The sequence below is a fragment of the Ylistrum balloti genome, unplaced genomic scaffold (genome assembly GCF_031769215.1).
Source record: "Ylistrum balloti isolate Yb309-2 unplaced genomic scaffold, AGI_CSIRO_Ybal_v1 Utg370006, whole genome shotgun sequence".
Lineage (NCBI taxonomy): Eukaryota > Metazoa > Mollusca > Bivalvia > Pectinida > Pectinidae > Ylistrum > Ylistrum balloti.
The window spans coordinates 2134475-2158806 of NW_026782081.1; the positions used below are offsets into that span (position 1 = coordinate 2134475).

General features: G+C 34.6%; 1 protein-coding gene across 1 annotated transcript; it reads left to right on the forward strand.

The window, feature by feature from the left end:
* Positions 1-567: 567 nt before the first annotated feature.
* On the forward strand, positions 568-19706 carry LOC132548259 (dual oxidase 1-like). The gene is made up of 32 exons (XM_060212106.1): positions 568-632; positions 1939-2003; positions 2233-2403; positions 2649-2836; positions 4129-4333; positions 4689-4858; positions 5284-5344; positions 5764-5860; positions 6155-6236; positions 6405-6507; positions 7028-7200; positions 7560-7735; positions 8056-8171; positions 9134-9268; positions 9549-9662; positions 9998-10218; positions 10599-10784; positions 11120-11212; positions 11454-11589; positions 12170-12263; positions 12409-12584; positions 13251-13293; positions 13631-13911; positions 14511-14741; positions 15083-15173; positions 15441-15490; positions 15930-16211; positions 16619-16848; positions 17145-17309; positions 18187-18342; positions 18542-18673; positions 19584-19706. Exons 1-32 carry the CDS (start codon positions 568-570, stop codon positions 19704-19706), a joined length of 4611 nt encoding a protein of 1536 aa, XP_060068089.1.
* The last annotated feature ends 4626 nt before the right edge of the window (positions 19707-24332 follow it).

A 24332-nucleotide genomic window follows, 5' to 3' on the forward strand; every position in this document is an offset into this window, starting at 1 on the left:
CAGACGTTAATGACGGAATGTAGGTATATTCATTATCTATCGGATGATAGTGTTGAATTCCACACTATTCATCTCACTGAATTGTTCTCCGCTGAAACGACATAATAATTTATTAATATTAAGAAATCAATGTTATCATAATTTGTATTAATTATTTTATAATAAAACCGAAGCTTAGAGTACTATATAGAAACACAATACTAAAAAGAAAAATACAAAAATACTGAAATCGCATCAGTAAGGTATAATTATTAGGTGATCCTCGCTGTCAATCATAAATTTATAATCACACCTATGTCGGCATGGTCTAAGTATGCGGATATTCAATATATATCTATAGACCTTACCTGTATAACTTACCTGTATGACGAGCCCCGCGTCTGTATTATTTTCAGGTGAAGTCCGAGTGCGTCAAGATCGTATCCGCATTGTGACTGTTATAACAACCAGCATACCAGGACAGGAGCACATTCGGTGTTACCATCTACAACTGACAACATGTAAACGCACGCTTCAGACTCTACATATATCTTAAAACAGGAAAACAAAACAGACGACCTTAAAACGATGAATATTTACTTGTTACTGCTGTGTTTTCTCCTGTGCGAGAGCCACTTGCATCACGAAGGTAAGTGTGTTATTTCAAGCTTTCTATCGCTGGTGTCATATTCATACTATTATAATGAGGGTTTTATACATTGATGACGTTTTGTGACCCATAATTAATCTAATATTAGCATTTATTCTGTTATGATATTGTATTTCATACTATATTTGATCTTGATCTGAAGAGATGTTGTTTCTATAGGCTGTGATCATCTCCAACACCTTCCCATGCTGCCAATACTACTGCTAATGGCTTACCTCTCCATCACTTACTATCGTCATTTTTACCTCTACACAATAATCACTTATTGTTTCACAACTAATATATCTCTTTCTTACTTCCTACCAAACCTGACACCTGACTTACCCTTCAGGGGTCGTATCCACAAGAATTAATTTTCTGCTTTTTATTTGTTTTTTTCTTACCAAACCCCAATCCTACTTTCTCATTAAAAATAAACCAACCACTCCTAACAAAATCATCACCAAGTCTTCCCCATGTGTATAATACTTCCCTACTACAACCCTACCTACCATTTGTTTCCCAGATATATAATTCACCTCCCCTCCCTACCCTACCTACAAGTTGTTTTCAGCCTCCTCTACCCAACCAACTGGCTTTTGTTTGTTTTTTAAGATATACATTTCTTTCGTTCCCTCCCCTGCCCCTACCTACCGTTTGTTTTCTAAATAGGCAGCCCTCCTCTACCCTGCCACTGCCTTATGTTTGATTTTAAGATATACATTTCTCTTCCCTGTCCTGTCCCTACCTACATAGATGTACAACCCGTCTAATCCCCGCCTAATGTTTGTTTTTCTGATGTACACCTCTCTTCTCCCCCTCACCCCTACCTATTGCTTGTTTCCTAGATCTATACCTCTCCTCCCTCTCACACCCTACCTACTGTTTGATTCCTAGATGTACAACACTTCTCTCTCCCGCCCTTACCTATTGATTGTTTCCTACATTTTAAACCTACCTCTCTCCCCGCCCTTACCTACCGTTTGTTTCTTAGACATACACATTTCCTCTCCCTAGCCCCTGCCTACTTTGTTTCCTAGATGTACAGTTCTACCCCACTCAGCATTAAAGAGTAACCTGTAATAACTATAAGAGTAGAATAATCTTACCATCATATACTAACATTTTGTTTAACGGACTTGAACGATTCAGTAATACTATCAGTTATACCGTACCTCTGTAATGACAATCTGATTCTATTACGTGTTGAAAAAGTCAGTTAAACATTAAATGTATATGATATTAATGGGTTTTCAATGTGCTGTTCTGTAAGCGATTGATAACATTTGTATATTTAATGTTACAGAGAGTTCAGTAGTTCAGAGAGTTGATGGCTGGTACAACAACTTTGCTCATATAAACTGGGGCGGAGCAGGTAATAAAAACATACTAAAACGACTCTAACAAAACCTGCTCAGGGTTACGATATCAAAAATAATATTGAATGCTTTATCTGTCTTATAGAAATTACATAAATTACATATACATAACACGGGTTTAAAAGCATGTTGATACTAGTAATACATGTGAATCCAATTTTGCGACAAAGAAAAATTGCATAATATTTTATTACACTGAATTACAAAATAAATGATTGAATTCAGGTGAGCCCCTACTGCACAATATTACAACGGCATATACAGATTTCACTTACCAAGCTCCCAACAATGGACTCCCGAGTGCCAGAGAAATCAGTAATGCACTGTTCAGACAGAATATGTCTATTAGCTCCGGGGGTTCATACCATAACAGATCAGCACTCTTCGCGTTCTTTGGTAAGTAAAGTCAGAAGTAAGCGTTTTATTTCTTTTAAAAAAAGTTTACGGTACGATTACATATATCACTCTTAAAAATCATCTTAAGTATAAGAAGTACATAAATACCAGATTTTCATATGATGCATTAGCTTTTACAATAGGAACTAAAATATCAACGTATTTTTTAATGTATTGCTTGTAAACCCTGCTAGGTAATACTATATAAACAGAAAATCTTTATTTTTGTCTATTAAAACATCAAGGCCAACTGGTGGACTTTGAACTCACGGATGTTGACGAAACGACCTGTCCAGTAGAACTCTTGTCCATCCCTGTACCAAGGTGTGACCCGGATTACGATCCCACTTGTTCCGGGACGGTATCTATGCCTTATGAAAGAGCAGCATATGATAAAAAGAGTGGTCAGACCCCTAACTCCCCCCGTCAGCAGGTATGATTTATTTGTAGTAGATGGTGATACTTACCTCTCCTTGTCATAAGTATGATTAAGTAGATAAGCAATATCTTCCTTTTCCTTTCACAAATGAATAAATATAATTGACTTAAATTTAGTACTGACTTTGACCCTCCAGCTAAAGGGTATGACCTACTTATCGCGTGTAGACACGTACATCTCCCCTCCCGTCACAGGTAGGAATTGCTTTCATTGGGAACAAAACAACTAATTGACCAGGAAACAGGATAGTCTAGTTCTAAATATTTTGCGCCAATGATAACTATATATGCATTGTTGTAATTGACCAATGAATAGACAGACAAAATGTTCTGGTCAACGGGTAGGTTACATGACGTATTTTTATAAGCGATCTCTAGATATCCTGGTTAACAGGTAAGATTCGCCTACACTAAAGGCTGACTCCTTACTCCAACGGTTGAGAAATTGCGGTTACACACTTAATAAAATACTAATAGAGACATCTATCAAAAGATCATAAGAGTTACTTATGTTTAAACGACTTGGTCAACCCTGAAACTTTACACTGCATAAATGAAGTCCAGAAATTGAGTTCCTGTACATGCAGCAGATGACCTTTTATTATAACATGACTTCAAAATAATAATTATAAAATAGGTGGTCTTAAGAGTACGCCAACGTCAGTGTTCTACAAACTCTTTGTGCAGGCGGACTTTAGATAAGGTTCCGCTTACTTCAAAAAAGTTCAAATGTGGTCCCCTATTGCACGTGTCCTCTTCATAAGGCTACAAAATAACCACACTATAGCAGGTGGCCTTTTGATAAGGTTCCGATAACTTCCAAGCACTATAACATATAGAGTCTGTGTAAGAACATGCAAAAGTAAAATTCCGACATGTTTAATATTTTTGCTTTAGCAGGTGGTCTTTAGATAAATTATGATTTCTTCAAAATAACCGGAAAACCTCAATCAGCAATACTTCAGTTACCACAATCTCCTTTACTATATACTGATTTATACATCTGCTGACAGTTTGAATGGGATACCTTTACTCTGTAATGTTAGCCAAGCTAATACACTTTACGCTATTGTATTATAAGGTCATTGTATTATAATTCCTGAGGAATTCTTATTACATCACAACGACCTTTTCCACAGACGACAACTTATAAGGTGACAACTGCTTGATAGCACTGTGTCAAGGTCAACGTCTAGCCAAGAGGCAATAAACGACTTTTTAATGGAATACTTAAAAGCTTTTTCTGTAGAAAGACTTGGGGTTGAAACAACAATATTTACATTATAGATAAATGCTGCCACAAGCTTCATAGACGCAGGCTTTGTATACGGAACCAATACAGTACGGGCTTCATTTCTTCGTAAAGAAAAAACAGCTTTTCTAGCATCTGGTGATAAATGGCAAAAATTTCCGGAAGACAATGATATTGGAGTGCCGTACAAGGCATATCCATCCGTTCATCACAAGATAGATAACCCCCTGACACTATGGAGTAAGTAAACATTACACCTTTTCCAAGAAACTTGTTGTTATCAGTGAAATTTAGTGTGTACATCAAGGAGACATAAAACATATATTCTAAATATTGCAATTAGTAATGTCTCATCCAAAACGTTACAACAACAATTTGCATTCAAAGTAATTTCAGAATAAGGAATGTATCATACACTCTCATTTCATTATTTCGCTGTGGAAATAAGGAGTACAAAATGTTGACTAGAAAAACACAACGTAAATTTCATTGAATATATGTATCTATAACGATACCATAATGATAAAAAATATCAGTACAGATCGACCAATGTACATAAAAATTATGTTAATATAAAACTTTTCTTTGCTCTCAGAGCTAGGTGATAAACATGTCCATGAGAATCCCGCCGTTCTCTCCCTTGGGGTGCTATTTCATAGATGGCATAACATTCTAGCTTTAAAGTTTACTCGAGAAAACCATGAAAACCTCGCACCTGCTGATATTTTTGCAAAATCAAGAAAATGGGTGATTGCCACGTTACAGGTAAGTTATACCATCATTGTAGTTTTGACCACTTAGGAAATTCAATATTTTGGCGATAGTGACAGATATTGCTATTAATTATTTAGACACAAAATAGTTTATTCATCGTTGTCAGCCGTGATCCGAACTTTTCGTGACATTTAAATCAAAATGTGAAAAATGTAATAAAATATTACCAGATTATATACAACGTAGGCATTTGTAAATGAACACGTTTTACAATACGTGATGCGACAGTTTTTAAAGTTTCTTTGGCCTTGATGTGTTTGTAGTCGATATTAATACAATGTAAGTCCTTTTCTTAACATGACTTCTTCATTCCACGTACTGTTTGTATTACTATGGGTAAAGTTTTGATATATGATCTTCGTGTTGGAATATCATGATTTTTGTCTGTGTGTCACGAGCTTTAATTGTTTTTTCAGAATATCATTGTCTATGAGTGGTTACCGAAGCTTATGAAAGCAAAGTTACCGCCATATGAAGGTAAACCACACGTCAATTATCAATAAAAGTATGACTACATTTTAGATAAAAATTTCGACTAAAAGAACAAACTTTGAGAATGATATTGAATATATATTGTATTAATGATATCTTGGTACATGAGCAGAACTGGGTATAAAAGTAGTATTTTAGTACTACGGTATAAAAAGAATCAACAAAACCAAGTGTAAAAGTGGTGTTTCATTTTGATAATTTCATACTGATGGATGCAATGCGTCCACAGAACCGGGTATAAAAGTAACATGTTACTTTTTGATGTTATTAAATTGCAGGATATAAAGCGTCCATAGAACCGAGTATAAAAAGTAACATTTTACTTTATGATTTTATTTAATTACAGGACATAAGGCGTCCACAGAATTGGGTATAAAAGTACATTTAGTATTTTTAAATTACAGGATATAAGGCTTCCACAGAACCGGGTATAACCGCAGTGTTTGATGCTGTGGCACTTCGATATCTTTTGACGTTGATACCTGCGGCAATTTATCAGCGGTACGTACTCCGTCAAAACGTTGTAACAATTCTAACCAGAATTGTACTTCTTTCAATATCATTGTATGACTTAAATGGATTAAAGGCTGTAAGTCATGATTCGGTTTTTACTTTCCAAATTTTGTTGTATTTCTATTAAGAATGTGTTAGGAAAAGCAACATCAACAAAACATTCTTAGCATGATTTTAGTTTTGGTTACGAAATAAACATGACAATAATACACTCTTATATACCCCAAATAGAATACATACGAATTGTGAAATATAACTTACATTTAACTCTTCTTCTAACAGTGAAATGGACAGCTGTGATCATAACGACACTGATTTCGTCCGCAGTGCTCTGCGTCTCTGTAATACCTACTTCGGATCACAGGTTCGTGTTGCAATAAATAAAATGTCGTTGAAAATTCATATAAATATTCTTGAAATTATGATATCGTATCACCACAACAAAACAGGAAACGTTTGTAACGGATTTTAAACATTAATTTGAACTGTCGAAAATATGCATATAAATGATGTGTTTTAGTTTGTGTTACAGAATATTCTTAATGAACGTGAAGATGGTGTAGAAGACACTCTACTCGGCCTTGCTAATCAACTGTGTGAACGGGAGGACATTAAAATCATAGAAGATATACAAAGTTATTATCGTTATTATATAACATGATATAATAAAACGAAATATTTGTTCTGATATTTGATTTATAATTGTTTGCCTGTTGATGCAGGAGTAATTTTGTTTCGGTGATTGTTTACATTATGGGTTGCTCTCATTTGTAAAATTTATTTATATAAGTATAATGAGCAGATGTAGAATCGTCTAAGTCCCTAAACAGCTCATATACATGTGACAGTGTCTTGTTTGCCATGTCTATTTGTGTTGTCTTAGCTTTGCTGTTTGTACCTGACTGATGTGTTTCTGTATGTAGTGAGTGTTATTCGTTCTATATTTTCTGTAGCTAATATCCGTGACTCAACATATGTTTTATAATCTTGACAAATGATTTAATGAAAAATATTGTTTAATTGATTAATTTCCATGTTAGCAGTTTGTCAAAAGTTCCGTTACTAAACATTTTTATGAAAACGAAAGTTTTATTTTACTTGATCATTGCTCATACTTATGATGGAATTCTGTACAATGTGTTATATGAATTATAGGTAAATGGTTTGGACCCCTGCATTTTTCACGTCAGGACCATGTGGCGCAGACAATTATGAGAGGACGTGATTACGGTCTACCGGACTACAACACCGTTCGAAAGGAGCTGGGACTGCAACAAATAACGGAATGGGGAGATATCAATCCCGCACTCAATAGCACAAATCCCGAGGTTAATATACATAATTGTTTCTTCTACCTTAAAGGAGGATTTGAACAAAATGTATATATGGGCATTTATGTTTATGATTTTAGACTGAATTTTATAGATACTTGATAGCAGTAAAAAAGTATTTGATGTTTTAGCAGAATCGTAGATGTAAACGTATGTGCCAATTTAGTTTAGATTGGAACCCGCTGTTTATTCATAAGATCGAATGATGAAAATGCACATTGTTCGACTAGTTTATGACGACATCTGTAGAGTTACTCAAGTTATAAGATCGACGAATGGAAAAACGTGATGAAGAGATATAAAGAAATTGTTTTGATATCAATAAAAATAATGAAAATACAAATACAAAATTTCAGGTGTTCGAGACATTGATGAAATTATATGGCGACATAAATACCATAGACCCCTTCGTTGGAGGTATGTTAGAGACAACACTGGATGGACCAGGTCCAATGTTCACGTCCATTCTCGTTGACCAGTTCACAAGGATCAGGGACGGAGACCGCTTTTGGTTCGAGAATAAGCAATCAAAGTAAGGCACTGCAAATGCTGCGATTTATTTACCTCTAATAAACACAAGAACTGTGAATATATGGCGATTATATCAGATAACCATGGAGAACACACTGGTAGTTAAGTTAAAAAAACAACAATAATTCATTAATATCGCAGTAAAACAATAGATATAAAATTGCATTAAGCTGACACAACAATACTTGTGTTTTTACCAGTTTCCTACTTCTGGAAATCTGACATTGATTGTTTAGAGGTAAAATATTACTAGTATTAGGTTGGCTTCAGTAGTGTTCAGAAGAAGATATGTTTCAGAGGTTTTACATCTCCGTCTTGTAGGCTATTCAAACCAGAGGAAATAGAGGAAATCAGGAAAATAACACTCTATGATGTCATTGTGAAATCAACAGAAATAAACGAAGATGACCTACAAAAGGACGTTTTCAATGTGAATGGTATGTATTTTTGTCAAATTCTATTATATTACGATTGTAGAAATGCTTTTCTGTCTTCAGAAAGCAATTGTCTTCATGAACATTATGATTTATATCACGCAAACACATTATTTTAGTTATCTTGAAACAGCTTTATCACTATGTTTTCTATAAAACACCCATAAGATATTCAGTAAGAAAGTAATAAACTGTTTATCGATTGTCTCTTAAGCAGATACTAAGTCAGATTATAACAACTGAAATACAATAAAATATTTTCGACTTGATTTTAGTTGTTTCAGACATAAATATGGAATGTATTACGTCTATCCTGTTATATGTGTTGTTTGTGTATGTTAATAACATGTCACCGTCCGTATGTCCTTATGTAGATGTTGGTATCATCAGATTACATCGTGCGACAGCATCTGTCTGTCCTGTGTAAGATATATCCTTTTGTATATGATATTACCATTATAACACTGTGTCCGTCTGTCCTTTTGTGTAAGATGAATCTCCTTGGATATGGTGTTACCATTATATTACTGCGTCCGTATGTCCTAATGTGTAAGATGTATCACCCAGAATATGGTGTTACCATTATATTACTGCGTATGTTCTGTGGAATATTTCTCCCTCTGTATGTGATGTTTCATCACAGCGACAGTCTGTCCTTCTGTGTAAGATTTATCCCCCTGTAAATTATGTAACCGTTACATTACAACATCCGTCTGTCCTCCGGTATCAGATCTCTCCCTGTATATGATATTTTATAACAGCGTCCGTCTGTCCTCATCTGTAAGATATTTCTTCTTGTATATTGTGTAAGCTCTATACCTCTGAATAGGATGTCTTATAACTGCATCCATCCGTCCTCATGTATAAGATATACCCCCAAAACATGGTGTTATTATATCACATACCCGTCTGTCCACACTTGTAAGGTCACTCCTATTGTTTATGATGTTACCATTACATTACAGCGTCCGTCTGTCCTCCTGTGTTTGTCACTATCGATATGATAGATGAGTGTAAAGGACATCAAGGATACGACTACTTTGCCGGGAGTGAAATCAGTTTTATCATTATTTGGTCATGCTTCGGATTAATACCACTGAGTAAGTCTTTGAAGTTGAAAACATGACATCCCATTCATATGCCTAATAGACTTATTAAGATAAAAACTTTAATTCATATCTCCACTCCATTCCGTGTCTCTGACTTAATATCAAAACATAACGAAGATCTTGTTGTCTAGACTGTTAACGAACATACATGTACCTTAGTACCTGGCACAGATGTATGGATTATATTTTGATGTTTTCCTTCCCTTTTTTTGTTTATCTTTTCTTTTTACCTTTCGTTAGATAGAAAACTCTTTGCCTTATAACGTTGTAGTATGCGTGCTGTCAGCTTACATTGCTGCTAGATGTCGGACATGGAGACACAGCAAGCACGTAAGACGTCAACAAATGAGCAGACAGGCGAAAGATGCCGAATCAAATTCGGAAGGTAATTTTTGATATATGCTGGTTTCTGAAATCGGATCAGTGGCAATGAGGAAGATTGTTACGAATTTGCAGTGATTTAAATAGGATACTTGCATGCGGAAGACTTTTTTCATAAATGTAATGTGTAAAGTTGATTTATTGACTGAATAGTGGATTGGAGTCACATAACCTGGCTGTATAACATCTAAATCAATCAATCAATAAACCACACACCTTACGACATATTACGGTGTTTTGTGCTGCATTATCTCAAATATTGTGTGAGTCGTTCTTCATTCTTTATTTCCTTTCCACCCAGAGCTTCATCATCAAGCGTATTCTATATTGCTTTTGTAGAAATGCAGTCGTTTAAGGCCTTTGAGTGGCTGGGAGAAAAGTTGTCAACACGTCCCGTGATTGTGAAACTCAAACAAAAATGCACAGTAGAGTTGACGAACAGTCGCGGCACAAGACTCCGGACATTAGGCCTCGGTCACTCTTCTGACGTAGAAATCTACAATAGTACAAACAAGGGGCGGACAACGTTGATGATTAAAGTTCCGAAAGAATATGACATGGTAAGATTTGTTTTACATTTGACACGCTAAAATGGAAAGTCTTCGGTTGCTGTTGATATGTTTTCGTATTATTATTGTTTTTGTTGTATTTCACTGAAATTTCAAGATGGATGACGGATACAAGTTTTAAATTGCATTTGCACTAGATATATACAAGGCATCTAATGATAGAATTACAACCAATATGTCCATGAATTGAACAATAATACTTAATTCTTTCAACAAGTTAAGTTTTATTTTAAGACAACTGAATGGCTCTGTTGAACGCAGCCGTTAATATTTCTCAGCAGAGTGGTTTGATAAATGATTCAGTTGCACGATTGGGCACGAGTGAAAAACACCTTCGTCGTAAAATACATTTTACCTCGTTCTCATTGCAGTGTTTACAATTTCAAACATTCACACAGCGTAGTTTGTTCGAAAACGCTCTTTGCGCTCTTCTGGAGAAAGACAGTCGTCAAGCCATCATACACGAGGCCAAGATTAAGCATATCCATATCAACACCTTCACCCAAGTCAAGAGGAACGCGGTGTTGGAGAAATTCTTTAAAACTGTTTTCTCAGAGGTTGTATCTTTAATCAATAGTGTTAATTTTCCGTATGTAATATAAAATATATATCTTAACGAGGAAGAATTATAATTGATACGCCATAAACCTTTTAGATTTGTATGTACATCAGTCGTCAGAATATCTTCTTGGTTACTGACTACTGAATAAAATACATGTACCCTGCTGTGATAAAAATGTATTCGACATAATGATGTTCTACTGACAGGTGTTAGAAAGAACATTGGTAATCATAGAATGCATTAGAGTTTAACAAAATATTGTTTGTGAAAGAAAGATAAAAAATAATCCAATAAACATTAATATTTTTTATTCTATTTTATTATCACTAGGCCTTCCAAATGGATTATGATCCAGACCTTGAAGACAGTGAGAGTGAATCTACCCAGACAGCTGCAGAAATATTGGAAATAGAATTATCAAAGGTATCTCCTTAACGCTCTAATACGTTATACTATCTTCATATGTTTTGGTTATGATGGTAAGATTAATAATATATTACCAGTTAACAGATAATCGACATATATTAGAAACTCTACACTTTGTACTGAAGCTGCTCGTCGTTAATGGCACTATTCTCAGCACTTACGATTTCATATTCATTCATAAAAACTTTTTCTTTCTCTTTTTCTTGTTACCAAAGATATGCTTCTTCATTTTAACCAGGAAGAATTTGCACACGCCCTTGGTATCAAGCCAAGATCTGATTTTGTCGAAAACATGTTCAGTTTGTTGGACTCTGACAGAAATGGCTATATCTCCTACAGAGACTTTCTTACCGCAGTTGTCCTATTTTCTAAAGGTATGATGAATGTAAGATTTTATTCATTAATATGGCCTGTCAACATTGTGTACAATCCATGCTTATGAATATGAATGGAGGCGTATTTGTTATACATATGTAAATCAATTAATTTGAATAGACTGTACTTGTGTACACAATTCTAAAAGGTAGTATACATATATTTTTAACATGGAATCACCACTGAAACTCATTTTGCATCAGTAAATTCACATATCAAACGCAGAACTGAACCAAAGAAACTTTATCTCATAAGGGCAGGCCATATTCACCTATCACAGTATTCAATAACATTCATGACACCTCAAGACGGGATTACCATTGAAATAATCATTTAAATTGGTTTTTTGTTGTCTTATTATATTACTCAGGGATTTTTTTTTTATCATCTGACATCATAAATTATTGTAAATATATCTTCGCTGTCGTTCTTGATATAATGGACATAGAAAAATTAAATGTGTATAAATGAATGAAATTATGGTGCATAGCGTCTTTAAAGTAGCAATCAAATCCACTCTTTTATTTAGACCAGTCAAATAATTTGGTTTGGATAATAACACCGTTATTTAACATTTAGGGTCCTGCCAAGATAAATTACAACTGGTATTCCGTATGTTTGACACCGACTCCTCTGGGTCCCTGGACAAAGCTGCGCTCATCAAAATGTTCAAGTAAGAGATTTTCGTTATATTTTACACATATTGGATACTGGACATGGTATGTGAGTCGCTATTTATTAACACGTTATATGAGATTTGTGACATTGAAATTTCCGAAATATTTACCAAAAGATTACATCTCATTTTTTAAAATCAGCTCACTGTTGGAGATGGCAAATAGCAACCTAGGAAAAGAAGAAGTCATCAGTCTGGTCGAGTCGATGTGCAGTCAAAATGGTTTACAAGAACAATCTAGCTTCAACTTCGACGACTTTTGTCAAATTCTTTCTCCTCAGATGGACAAAATCTGGAATGGAGGATTAGAATGGAAAGGTATTTATTTATTGTTTCTATTGAAACTGCACTTGATACTTTTTCATATGTACTTTATACCTTAACCTCCAAACACAATGAAACAACATGTAGGAAATTAGTTTCGTGCTCTTTATCTATACTATCTGTAATGACACAAGAAACAATAAAAAGGGAGATAACCATGTGAGATTATTTTTTACATGGACAAAAACATTAATAATTTGATGATTTCTGTTTTCATCGAGTGTTAAACATAATGTCTAGCAAGAGTCAGAACCACTGATGTTTTACTGTGTTGTATGCTTTGGTGATGCATTGATTTCCTGAAAGATAGAAACATTGAAAAAATTAGTCTACCACAGTAGGTTTATGTTATTAAACTCCTGAGGCATCTATTAATCATTACTACTGTTGTATAAAATGAACTGATATTGTACCATTGTATAGGTCGTTCTTATGTACTCATTGTGTACAAATCTTGTAGATATTTCGTTAATTGAAAATACATGTCACTGGTGCCTTGTTCGCAGTGAATATCTTAGCAACTGCTCATTTGAAGTATGTAATGTTTTTTTGCAATATGTATTATATAACAACAAAAATAAGACATGTTCAACTGAATGATGTGTTAGAATTATACTAATAATTATCTGAAAAATAATGTATTGATATTATTTGGTGTAGGGAGAAAAAACTGTTACCCAACACCCCAGGATATCCGTAAAAGGTATGTCTCTGTTTGATGTTAGGAAGTTCCTAATTCTTTTACTATATATATCGTTGTAAATGTAAACTTCTTGATAACGAATATGGTATGGTAGAGTTTCCATTAAAAACTTTTCGCAATCGATTACATTCTGAAATATGGTAATACCTTATACGACCATAACAAGTTTGTGAAATAATAATTATAATGACAAAATATGACGCTACTGGTATAATACAAAGCTAATTTACGTTTAGCATGTGTACGATTGATTAAATAATTCTATGTAATGCTCTTTCTCGGACCACGACTAAGTGTATTACAAAGTACAATGCATGGTGTTTATGGTAATATCTAGCATGGATACGAGACGAAAATCAGCCATTGGTTTGGACACCCATCGGAGGAGCAGTGGCAGTATTGATGAGGGCTTAACAAAGAATTCCAGTAGCAACTCTCTTATAGCCAACTTTCCGACAGAACTCCGAACACGCTTCGAGGCCACCAGGGAAAAATACCATCCAGTTAAAGCTAGGATCAAGAACCTGAAACATTTTATAGAAAACAACAGGCAGAATATATTCTTTCTTGTATTGTTTTATGGTATATGCTGGGGACTATTTGCTGAAAGGTTTTATTGTAAGTATTTCTAGACGTTGATTTAAATTAGTATTGTTAACAAACAATGGAAGCAAACAAGAACCTTGCTTAAATAAAAAGAACTGTAATATTTTCATGCGTTTAGAAATATTATCTGTCATTTTCGATAGGCGTGTCTTTATGAGTCGCAGTGAAAGGGAAACAACTCAGGCATTGGATGTGCTTACATTCAGTTAATTTCATATTTAATAAAAATGAAGAATATAATCATAAACAGCAATTATATATCGATTTACAATAATATACAAACAATGCGGCAAAGAAAACTCGATTCCATTACTTGTATGAAAGTTGACAGTTCTTCGTGTTTAAACAGCATCGCCTATTCAGGCATTTTCAACTATATTACTGTATGGTAATATTTGTCTTGATTTGATTCAACTTACCGATACATTCAACTTTAGAAAGCTGAATTTGCCTCTTTTATATAAAATGTCCATGTGTATACTTCTTTAAGTAATACCAATTCTTATTTCCTTTATACCTGAGGTTTACTGTCTTGCCATACTTTACCAGAAACTTTGTGTGAAAAAATTATTATTAAATAAAGATATACAGTTTTTTTGTTCACATTGTAGACTACACCGTTGAACGTGAACATAGTGGTTTGAGAGCCCTGATGAGTTATGGAATCAGCGTTACAAGAGGAGCAGCAGCAGGGATGTCCTTTACGTTTAGTCTGTTGCTATTGACCATGTGTCGAAACATGATCACGTGGCTACGCGGAACTTTCCTCAATTTGTATGTTCCTTTTGACTCGCACGTGGCTTTCCACAAAGTCGTGGCATGGACAGCACTGTTCTTCACGGGTGAGGTTTTCCTCTGATTGCGTGTGTTACTTCGTTGTATCTTTACATTTTCAAAAAAAGACGTCGTTTCAATCAAAATCTTGAACTCTTTACAGGCACAGAAAAGGGCAATCTTTTCAGCTATATCGGTTAAGGAACAATTTCATATCATTTAACTAATATTTTGTTCTTGGCGCCAAGAGGTCAGTAAAGTCTGTAGAGGTCTCTTGTCTTTCTGTACGTTAGTAAAACATTTATCAACGCTGTTCAATCGATGTGATTACAAAAATAATTGGAAGTGTAAAACTTTGTCTTATTAGCTCGAATTTAACTAACAAGATACTGTACTGCATGTTTTAAAGGCCTCCATGTATTGGGCTACAGCTTCAATTTCTACCATCTTGCCACACAACCGACCGGACATCTGTGTATCTTTGATTCCATCGTCCTCAGGTAAGGGAGATGACCTTTAATGGGATGATATGAGAAGAAAAGGGAATAATAAACATATACTTATTTGGTTTATCCTAGCCGTACATTCTAAGTTCTTATTCTTATCGTGCCTATTTTTGATTGTTTGTAGATGCTTGTTGATTTCGATTTCGCAAAGTTGCTGGTGTTGTGCAGTTAAAGGCTTGGCTTTATATGAACAATTTCATTATATACATATCATTACATTCAGTTGTAAATATCTAATAACATATAACATTTTCTTTACAGAGCAGATACCCAGTTGGGTTTCGTATTCTGGATGTTCGGAAATATGACAGGTAAATTATTATTGTGATTGTTTACGAAATCGAGTTTGTAATAAACGCAAATCTCTCCTTTGGGCAAAAAATTTGGATTTTGCTCGCTCGTATTGTCTTTTTCCAAAATAAAAAATAAATATAAATACTTTGATATCTTTATATTTTCTTATCTTCCTGCTTCCATTTTTCTCTTACAAACGCGGCCTTTTATAACATATGATATTCGAAACGAAATGATGGTTTTCTTTAGAAGCATCAATGGGCTATACCCGAAAACCGAGACCGAATTTAAAAACAAATTATTTTATAACTCATAATTGGTAGGTCAACACTTTGTGAAAATTTTGCAACCAGCATTTAAGTTTACAAGATTTCGGTTATATATTCTTAATATCCATTACTTTATCACGAACTTATTTAAAATAAAATCATCAACGTCAAAATGTTTTTCTTGCAGGTTTTACTGGAGTATTACTAGTCATTCTCATTTGTATCATATACGTGTTTGCGACACAAACAGCCAGAAAACTTATATTCAACGGATTCTGGTTGACCCACAAGTTAATCGCTTTACTGTATATCCTGACTATCATTCACGGTTCATCCCTCATCGTCCAAAAACCTCTCTTCTATGTGTATTTCGTCTTACCTGCCATCTTGTTTACAATCGATAAAGTCGTCAGTCTGAGTCGAAAGAAGACAGAGATAACTGTAATGAAGGCCGAGAAACTTGATTCAGGTTGGTTGACGTTTATCACTATATCTTTAATATTGATTTGATAAAAATCAGTTGATCCACAGATACATTAAGTTTGTCACAAAACGTAAAGTAAGGCAGGGACTAAATCACAGGCATTATTTTGATACCATGTGGCCAAAAATGATACTTAGGTTTAATAACATACAAGCAGGTGTATAAGGCAGGGATTGAAACTGGTGCTTTAAAATACGCATCTAGTATTTGAAAATAATTGGTTAATCTTGTGAAAATTTATGCAAACTGGTTAAATTCATTCAACTGATTTTGAAAAAAAATACTACCTTATTCTTCATTGGTTAAGAATTATTACCATCGCTTATATTTTGTTACTGCAACAAGGTTAACGACAAAATGACATACAATTCTAATGATTTCTTTCACCGTAGATATTACCTACCTGGAATTCAAGCGACCGTCTAAGTTTGAGTACAAGTCAGGACAATGGGTAAAGATTGCTTGTCTGTCACAAGGCAGAAACGAGTATCACCCCTTTACACTGACCTCAGCTCCACATGAGGATACCCTTTCCCTACACATTAGGGCACTGGGACCCTGGACATGGAATGTACGGCAGACATTTGATCCAGAGAATCTCAAAGACGGTCCTTATCCGAAGGTAAGATATTTGTTGGTGTAATTTTCTCAATGATTTCAAGAATATCCTCCATGTATTAAATATGCTATTTCTGGTGTAATTATATTATCATTGTGCCAGATGGAATCATGCGAAATACAATTGCATGTTTATTTTTCAGAAATATTGAGTAATTTTTGGTTTGATTTTTATTTATCTAATTTATTTATTTATCTATGTTTTAAATAGTTAAGTACGTGTTACTCTTATTTGTTATATTTAGGTAAAATGATTTCGGATGTAATCAGTCTGTTAAAAATTGGTTGTTTGTGTTTCAGCTGTACCTTGACGGGCCGTACGGGGCGGGCCAACAGGACTGGTACCAGTATGACGTGTCTGTACTCGTTGGGGCAGGAATTGGCGTCACGCCCTATGCCTCTATCCTCAAAGACTTTGTACACATGGCTATGATGAGGAACACCTACAGAATGAAATGCCAGAAGGTAGAATATCAATATTCTGTGTGAATATGAACATGTTAATACACTTTCTGCAAATAATATAAGCAATTCATGGTCTCTGACACAAGTATGATTCAACGGTAATTAATACCTATTTATGTTTATTTACGAAAGCATTATGTACCATATATATCGTTAGATAAAAAGACAGGCTTAGTCGTCTAGTAACGGTATCGACGTGTCCAGATTCTTTATATTACAGATTATATCGCTGGTAGTACACGTGTCTTATTTTTTCGTGGATAATTTTTTTACTGTCAATCTAATGTCCCTTGAAACAGCGAAAATATAATTCCCGCGAGAATAACCTAATACAAACAAACGTACTATATTCTCTTTATTCTTTTCTTACTTTTCATCTCTTTATTTTTTATAAGACAACGGATTATCATTGCACTGAGTTTAGCCTCTATTTAGATCTGTAAACTGATCTGTACCTGAATCAGTTCTTCAATCGTAACTGATTTCTAATGTATAATAGATACACCGTTGTGTGAGTAGTTTATGGATGATGTTGTCAATGAAGAAGACGCTTACTCATCCTTAACAGCTGGTCTTATTTTCTTAGTACTTTTTCATGAGACTTCCTGTAAATCTTTCTTTTGTTCATATTTGGCCCTAGTTTTATTGAACATGAGCTTGGATTGTGATCATTTTGACATTTAAGTACTTTCTTGGTATTTTTTTTTACTAGATAATGCTTTACTTAATCTTAAAGACATTGATGTCTATCGCGATGGTGATTAATTCCATGATTCTATATGATATGCCATGGGTTATCTTTACAGTACTTAATTACATGTATATAGTTTACCAAGTGTGATCAGCATTGTATTGATACTTGTTCTCTGTAACATAGCTTTACTTTGTGTGGATAACTGCAAGCCAGCGACATTTCGAGTGGCTCCTTGACATAATTCGAGAAGTGGAAGCGATTGACAAGAAAGGCATTGTTTCCATAGATATATTTATCACCAAATTCTTCCAGAACTTTGATCTCAGGACGTCCATGCTGGTAAGTTTGTTTTATTTTAAAAATAAATCGTGACTTCCTTATCCGACCTGTGTAGTGTTAAAAACTTTACAAACTAAAATTGTTCTTCTTTAAAATGCATGAAAATCTATGTTTTGTTTAATAGGGCTGTACAAAAGACGCACACGAGGTAAGTCTATTTCAATAAAAAAACCCATAACATTTCATGATATCTTTTCAGTACATTTGCGAAGAACATTTCCAAAAGTTGTCTGGGGGCTGCAGTGTTTTTACCGGACTGAAGGCTAACACTCATTTTGGAAGACCCAAGTTGAACGAGATGTTTGAAGCTGTACAAAAAGCTCATCCCTTGGTAGGTCACTTCCCTGTAATATTGAAATGCTTCTTTTAGTTATTGTTGAAACTGTAAAACAAACTGAGGAAGTGTATGGTTTTCTAAGCTATGGCGTGTAAAGGTTATACTGTAGGATTGTTCAAATTTTCTCAGTTTAATCAGAAGCTTAAGTGAAAGGATGTATTTTTCATGTTAATCATGAAACAGACTAGAGTTTTCTCAGTATATTTATTTTTCTGTTTATCTATGTATTGCAACTCTAATCCATCCTCGAATATAGTGAAAAAATATATCACCACGGAAATAACATATTTTTTACATTATATGTATACATAAAGCAATCTCGGGTACAATTACAACAGGTAATTCAAATATGGAACCTTCGGGTCAACAACATCAAGTTGTATTGTACATTGTGTTAATTCATTGATATTTTGGACATTGTCACACAATTGACGAAGGAAGACAACTTATATATAAGAGTAGAATTGCATCACGCACCTGTGTTGTCCTTCTGGAACTATGCATTGATGATTGTGTCCTAAAGTGTTTAATCTAGAAGGCGAAAGATGAAATACCGACTGGGAAGTGTACTTATTTAATCATTTAACTTTAGCTTACTTCAGCTAGTATCATTTAGTTATATATAAAAGAAAATTGATTATTGTACCACTATTTAAATAAATTCATATGTTATACGCGTGATTAAACAAAACTAATCCCAAACATGAGGAACAAAGTTACCACTTAATTCATATGTTTTCTTTTTATGTGGGGTGTTAGGTTACATAATTTTTTCTCACATTTGATATACTGTTAAAGTCCTACAGCTATAAAGTGTTAGTAGCTACATGAAAAATGTTATTTGACTTATTGAAACGTACATCGACTTCATTAATGGCTCACAACAATTGTCCTTTTGACACAGGTCCGGAAGGTGGGTGTATTTAGCTGTGGGCCACCAGGTGTAACGAAGAGTGTAGAACAAGGTTGTATTGAGGCCAGCAACGGAACAAAAGCCCAGTTTGAACATCATTTCGAGAACTTTTAAAGGACATAAATTCCAAATGATATTGTCTACTGATAAATTGAGTACGAACAAATGTCACGAAGACAAAAAGACGTGGTGAAGGAAGGCAAATCGAAAAATCAAAACTATAAAATGATCAGTGTATATTAAACGTATTACTCAAAACATGGTCAGCATGTGTGGAGTTAACTAGATGTATGTTAATATTTGTAACAAATAATTCATTTAAAAAGAAAATATTTTTCAAAAATCGACAAGTGAAAATTCAGCAATAAAATTTAATGTCAATTCACAGTAACTAAGGAAATTATTAACACAATTTAATATGAGAACATTCCTGATATGGCTACAGGGTATCTTTTTTATTCTTATGATACTGTAGATCATGGAATTATCATTGAGTTACTGGTATGATTTAAGTTTATGAGAATAACTTATTGGAGTTTTAGCATTTGATCGATTAAATGGCATTTCTGTTTTCTATAATTACTGTGAAAAGTGTGTGTATATGGTCGAGTGTGAATGCACACGTGTTTAGTCGTATGTAACTAACAAGTGCTACTGAATCTCCATCCTACCTCTTCATTTCGTGTGTACATCGTACTGTGTCATCGTTACTACAAACAGAATTGATCACTTGTATCCAAGTAAAGTAGCACGTATATGTAAAGTCTGGCTTGGTCCAGTTACATCACGTGTAATGTATGCAGAAAGTAGCACGTATGTGTAAAGTCTGGCTTGGTCCAGTTACATCATGTGTAATGTATGCAGAAAGTAGCACGTATGTGTAAAGTCTGGCTTGGTCCAGTTACATCATGTGTAATGTATGCAGAAAGTAGCACGTATATGTAAAGTCTGGCTTGGTCCAGTTACATCATGTGTAATGTATGCAGAAAGTAGCACGTATGTGTAAAGTCTGGCTTGGTCCAGTTACATCATGTGTAATGTATGCAGAAAGTAGCACGTATGTGTAAAGTCTGGCTTGGTCCAGTTACATCATGTGTAATGTATGCAGAAAGTAGCACGTATATGTAAAGTCTGGCATGCTCCAGTTACATCATGTGTAATGTATGCAGAAAGTAGCACGTATATGTAAAGTCTGGCATGCTCCAGTTACATCATGTGTAATGTATGCAGAAAGTAGCACGTATGTGTAAAGTCTGGCATGCTCCAGTTACATCATGTGTACTGTATGCAGAAAGTAGCACGTATATGTAAAGTCTGGCATGCTCCAGTTACATCATGTGTAATGTATGCAGAAAGTAGCACGTATATGTAAAGTCTGGCATGCTCCAGTTACATCATGTGTAATGTATGCAGAAAGTAGCACGTATATGTAAAGTCTGGCATGCTCCAGTTACATCATGTGTAATGTATGCAGAAAGTAGCACGTATATGTAAAGTCTGGCATGCTCCAGTTACATCATGTGTAATGTATGCAGAAAGTAGCACGTATATGTAAAGTCTGGCATGCTCCAGTTACATCATGTGTAATGTATGCAGAAAGTAGCACGTATATGTAAAGTCTGGCATGCTCCAGTTACATCATGTGTAATGTATGCAGAAAGTAGCACGTATGTGGCGCTTTTTGATATATTTTATCTGTGTTTAGAATATGGTGTGTAACAAGCTTCTATATGTTTGCCAGATCTTAAATATTCAAAATTCTGTAAAATTTGAAATCCTTGGTATCATTCTCCCTGATTTATGTTTGTGATATAATTACTTCAAATAATAACGATTATTTCATCGGGACTAATACCATGTAAGTATCTGGATCGTTGTTATTTTATTTTCTATCTGAATTTTCATTTAATGATAATTTATACCACTGTTGAAGATAATACGGCATGTCCCGGTGTACTTGTAGATATACAATTCCCACTTGATTAAATGTAGTTTTTAGTATATCATTAATCAGATGAATATTGACTACCTACAATGTCTTTCTATATCGAGTTGTGAGTGTACCTTCACGGAAAAATTGGTAAGACCACTGGTACAAGACTAGGGGCACTGTCGCGGGTAAAGTGTAGGGGCTCTACCAGTAAAAGTGCAGGGGTATATATGTAAAGGTACAGAGGCACATACAGGTGTAGGGAGCAAGATGAATTCAACACTATAGTAAGTAAATCTCCTAAATAACAGGTATTACGTAATAGGTTTCGTCTAGTTACAGAAATATGGAAAGAATGTTTGTTGTTAAAATTTCTTCATGTACCAAGCTAGTACTAAAACCATCACATAAATGTTGGACAGTCACTGTAACCTCCTCTAGGTTAAGAATGTAGGATATGTTGTAATGCAGCCCCGATTTTATAAATGTTGGACAGACACTGTAACCTCCTCTAGGTTAAGAATCTAGAATCTGCTGTAATGCAGCCCCGATTTTATAAATGTTGGACAGACACTGTAAACTCCTCTAGACTAAGAATCTAGAATCTGCTGTAATGCAGCCCCGATTTTATAAATGTTGGACAGACACTGTAAGCTCCTCTAGGTTAAGAATCTAGAATCTGCTGTAATGCAGCCCCGATTTTATAAATGTTGGACAGACACTGTAAGCTCCTCTAGGTTAAGAATCTAGAATCTGCTGTAATGCAGCCCCGATTTTATAAATGTTGGACAGATACTGTAACCTCCTCTAGGTTAAGAATCTAGAATCTGCTGTAATGCAGCCCCGATTTTATAAATGTTGGACAGACACTGTAAGCTCCTCTAGGTTAAGAATCTAGAATCTGCTGTAATGCAGCCCCGATTTTATAAATGTTGGACAGATACTGTAACCTCCTCTAGGTTAAGAATCTAGAATCTGCTGTAATGCAGCCCCGATTTTATAAATGTTGGACAGACACTGTAAGCTCCTCTAGGTTAAGAATCTAGAATCTGCTGTAATGCAGCCCCGATTTTATAAATGTTGGACAGACACTGTAAACTCCTCTAGACTAAGAATCTAGAATCTGCTGTAATGCAACCCCGATTTTATAAATGTTGGACAGCCACTGTAAGCTCCTCTAGACTAAGAACGTAGAATCTGCTGTAATGCAGCCCCGATTTTATAAATGTTGGACAGATACTGTAACCTCCTCTAGGTTAAGAATCTAGAATCTGCTGTAATGCAGCCCCGATTTTATAAATGTTGGACAGACACTGTAACCTCCTCTAGGTTAAGAATCTAGAATCTGCTGTAATGCAGCCCCGATTTTATAAATGTTGGACAGATACTGTAACCTCCTCTAGGTTAAGAATCTATAATCTGTTGTAATGCAGCCCCGGTTTTATAAATGTTGGACAGTCACTGTAAACTCCTCTAGACTAAGAATCTAGAATCTGCTGTAATGCAGCCCCGATTTTATAAATGTTGGACAGACACTGTAAACTCCTCTAGACTAAGAATCTAGAATCTGCTGTAATGCAGCCCCGATTTTATAAATGTTAGACAGATACTGTAACCTCCTCTAGGTTAAGAATCTAGAATCTGCTGTAATGCAGCCCCGATTTTATAAATGTTGGACAGACACTGTAAACTCCTCTAGACTAAGAATCTAGAATCTGCTGTAATGCAGCCCCGATTTTATAAATGTTGGACAGTCACTGTAAACTCCTCTAGACTAAGAATCTAGAATCTGCTGTAATGCAGCCCCGATTTTATAAATGTTGGACAGTCACTGTAAACTCCTCTAGACTTAGAACGAAGAATCTGCTGTAATGCAATCCCGATTTTATACAACTTTTCTCCTTCTGTTTCAGACAGATGATTTTACCATAAATATTTGTAATGAAATAATCATAATATTAATTTCAGTTCATATTTAATTTGTTTGTGATACTAAGGTCCGGTTTTGCAAGTGCTGCTAGGGGAGATGTAGCAACATATACGTGTGCTGAAATTATGAATAGGAGTATGTATTGCTTCTGTATAATTACTTGGTAGATAAATATTCCGAAGCTGCCCTGCACCAAGACTGAATCCGGATAATTGAGGTCGGGGTGAAGGAATGTATCCTCACTATGACACTAGTGTTGTATATGTCCATGTTAATATCTATAAGTTATTATCATTGTTGTTAAAATGTGCCTTATTAGTTCATTTATATATACGTAGGTGTGAGAATATGATGTCTGACATCACTTGTTATGTGGTTATGGGGTTAAACCATTATCCTTGATTTTGTAGATTGAAGAAAAATAAAGTAAAACGATTATAAAAACATGCATGAATGGTTGTTTACTTTAAAATGTCTCAGTTTTACAAAACTGGTTTTCGAAGAGTCATTGTCATGAATTCACATATATAAATTTAATTAGGGAAATTGAATATGTATGCATGCCCATGAAAGTGTAGAATAGATCGTACTGGTTATGTACAGTAACAATATATTAATATATATATATATATAATTCTGATTTTTATAATGTAAACTCGAAAAACAAATGTGGATAATATAAGATGAGGAAACACTAAAAATGTGGGACATATAAGCTAGAGAAATAAGCGGTATTTCCAAAATAGAATACAAGAAATTGGGAGATAGGAAAACAGAAAATATGAACTATAGAGACAAAAAATGTGATAGGGAGATATTAAAAAGGAACAAAAAAAACCCCATGAAATATAGAGACATCAGAATAGAAAAACACGTGTAA

Excerpts from the sequence above, each read along its gene's own strand:
- LOC132548259 (XM_060212106.1), top strand. The coding sequence starts at position 568 with ATGAATATTTACTTGTTACTGCTGTGTTTTCTCCTGTGCGAGAGCCAC. Across the intron at positions 8,172-9,133 it reads GGACGTTTTCAATGTGAATG|CGTCCGTCTGTCCTCCTGTG; the intron begins GTATGTATTTTT and ends ATTACATTACAG. Across the intron at positions 9,663-9,997 it reads TGCCGAATCAAATTCGGAAG|AAATGCAGTCGTTTAAGGCC; the intron begins GTAATTTTTGAT and ends TTGCTTTTGTAG.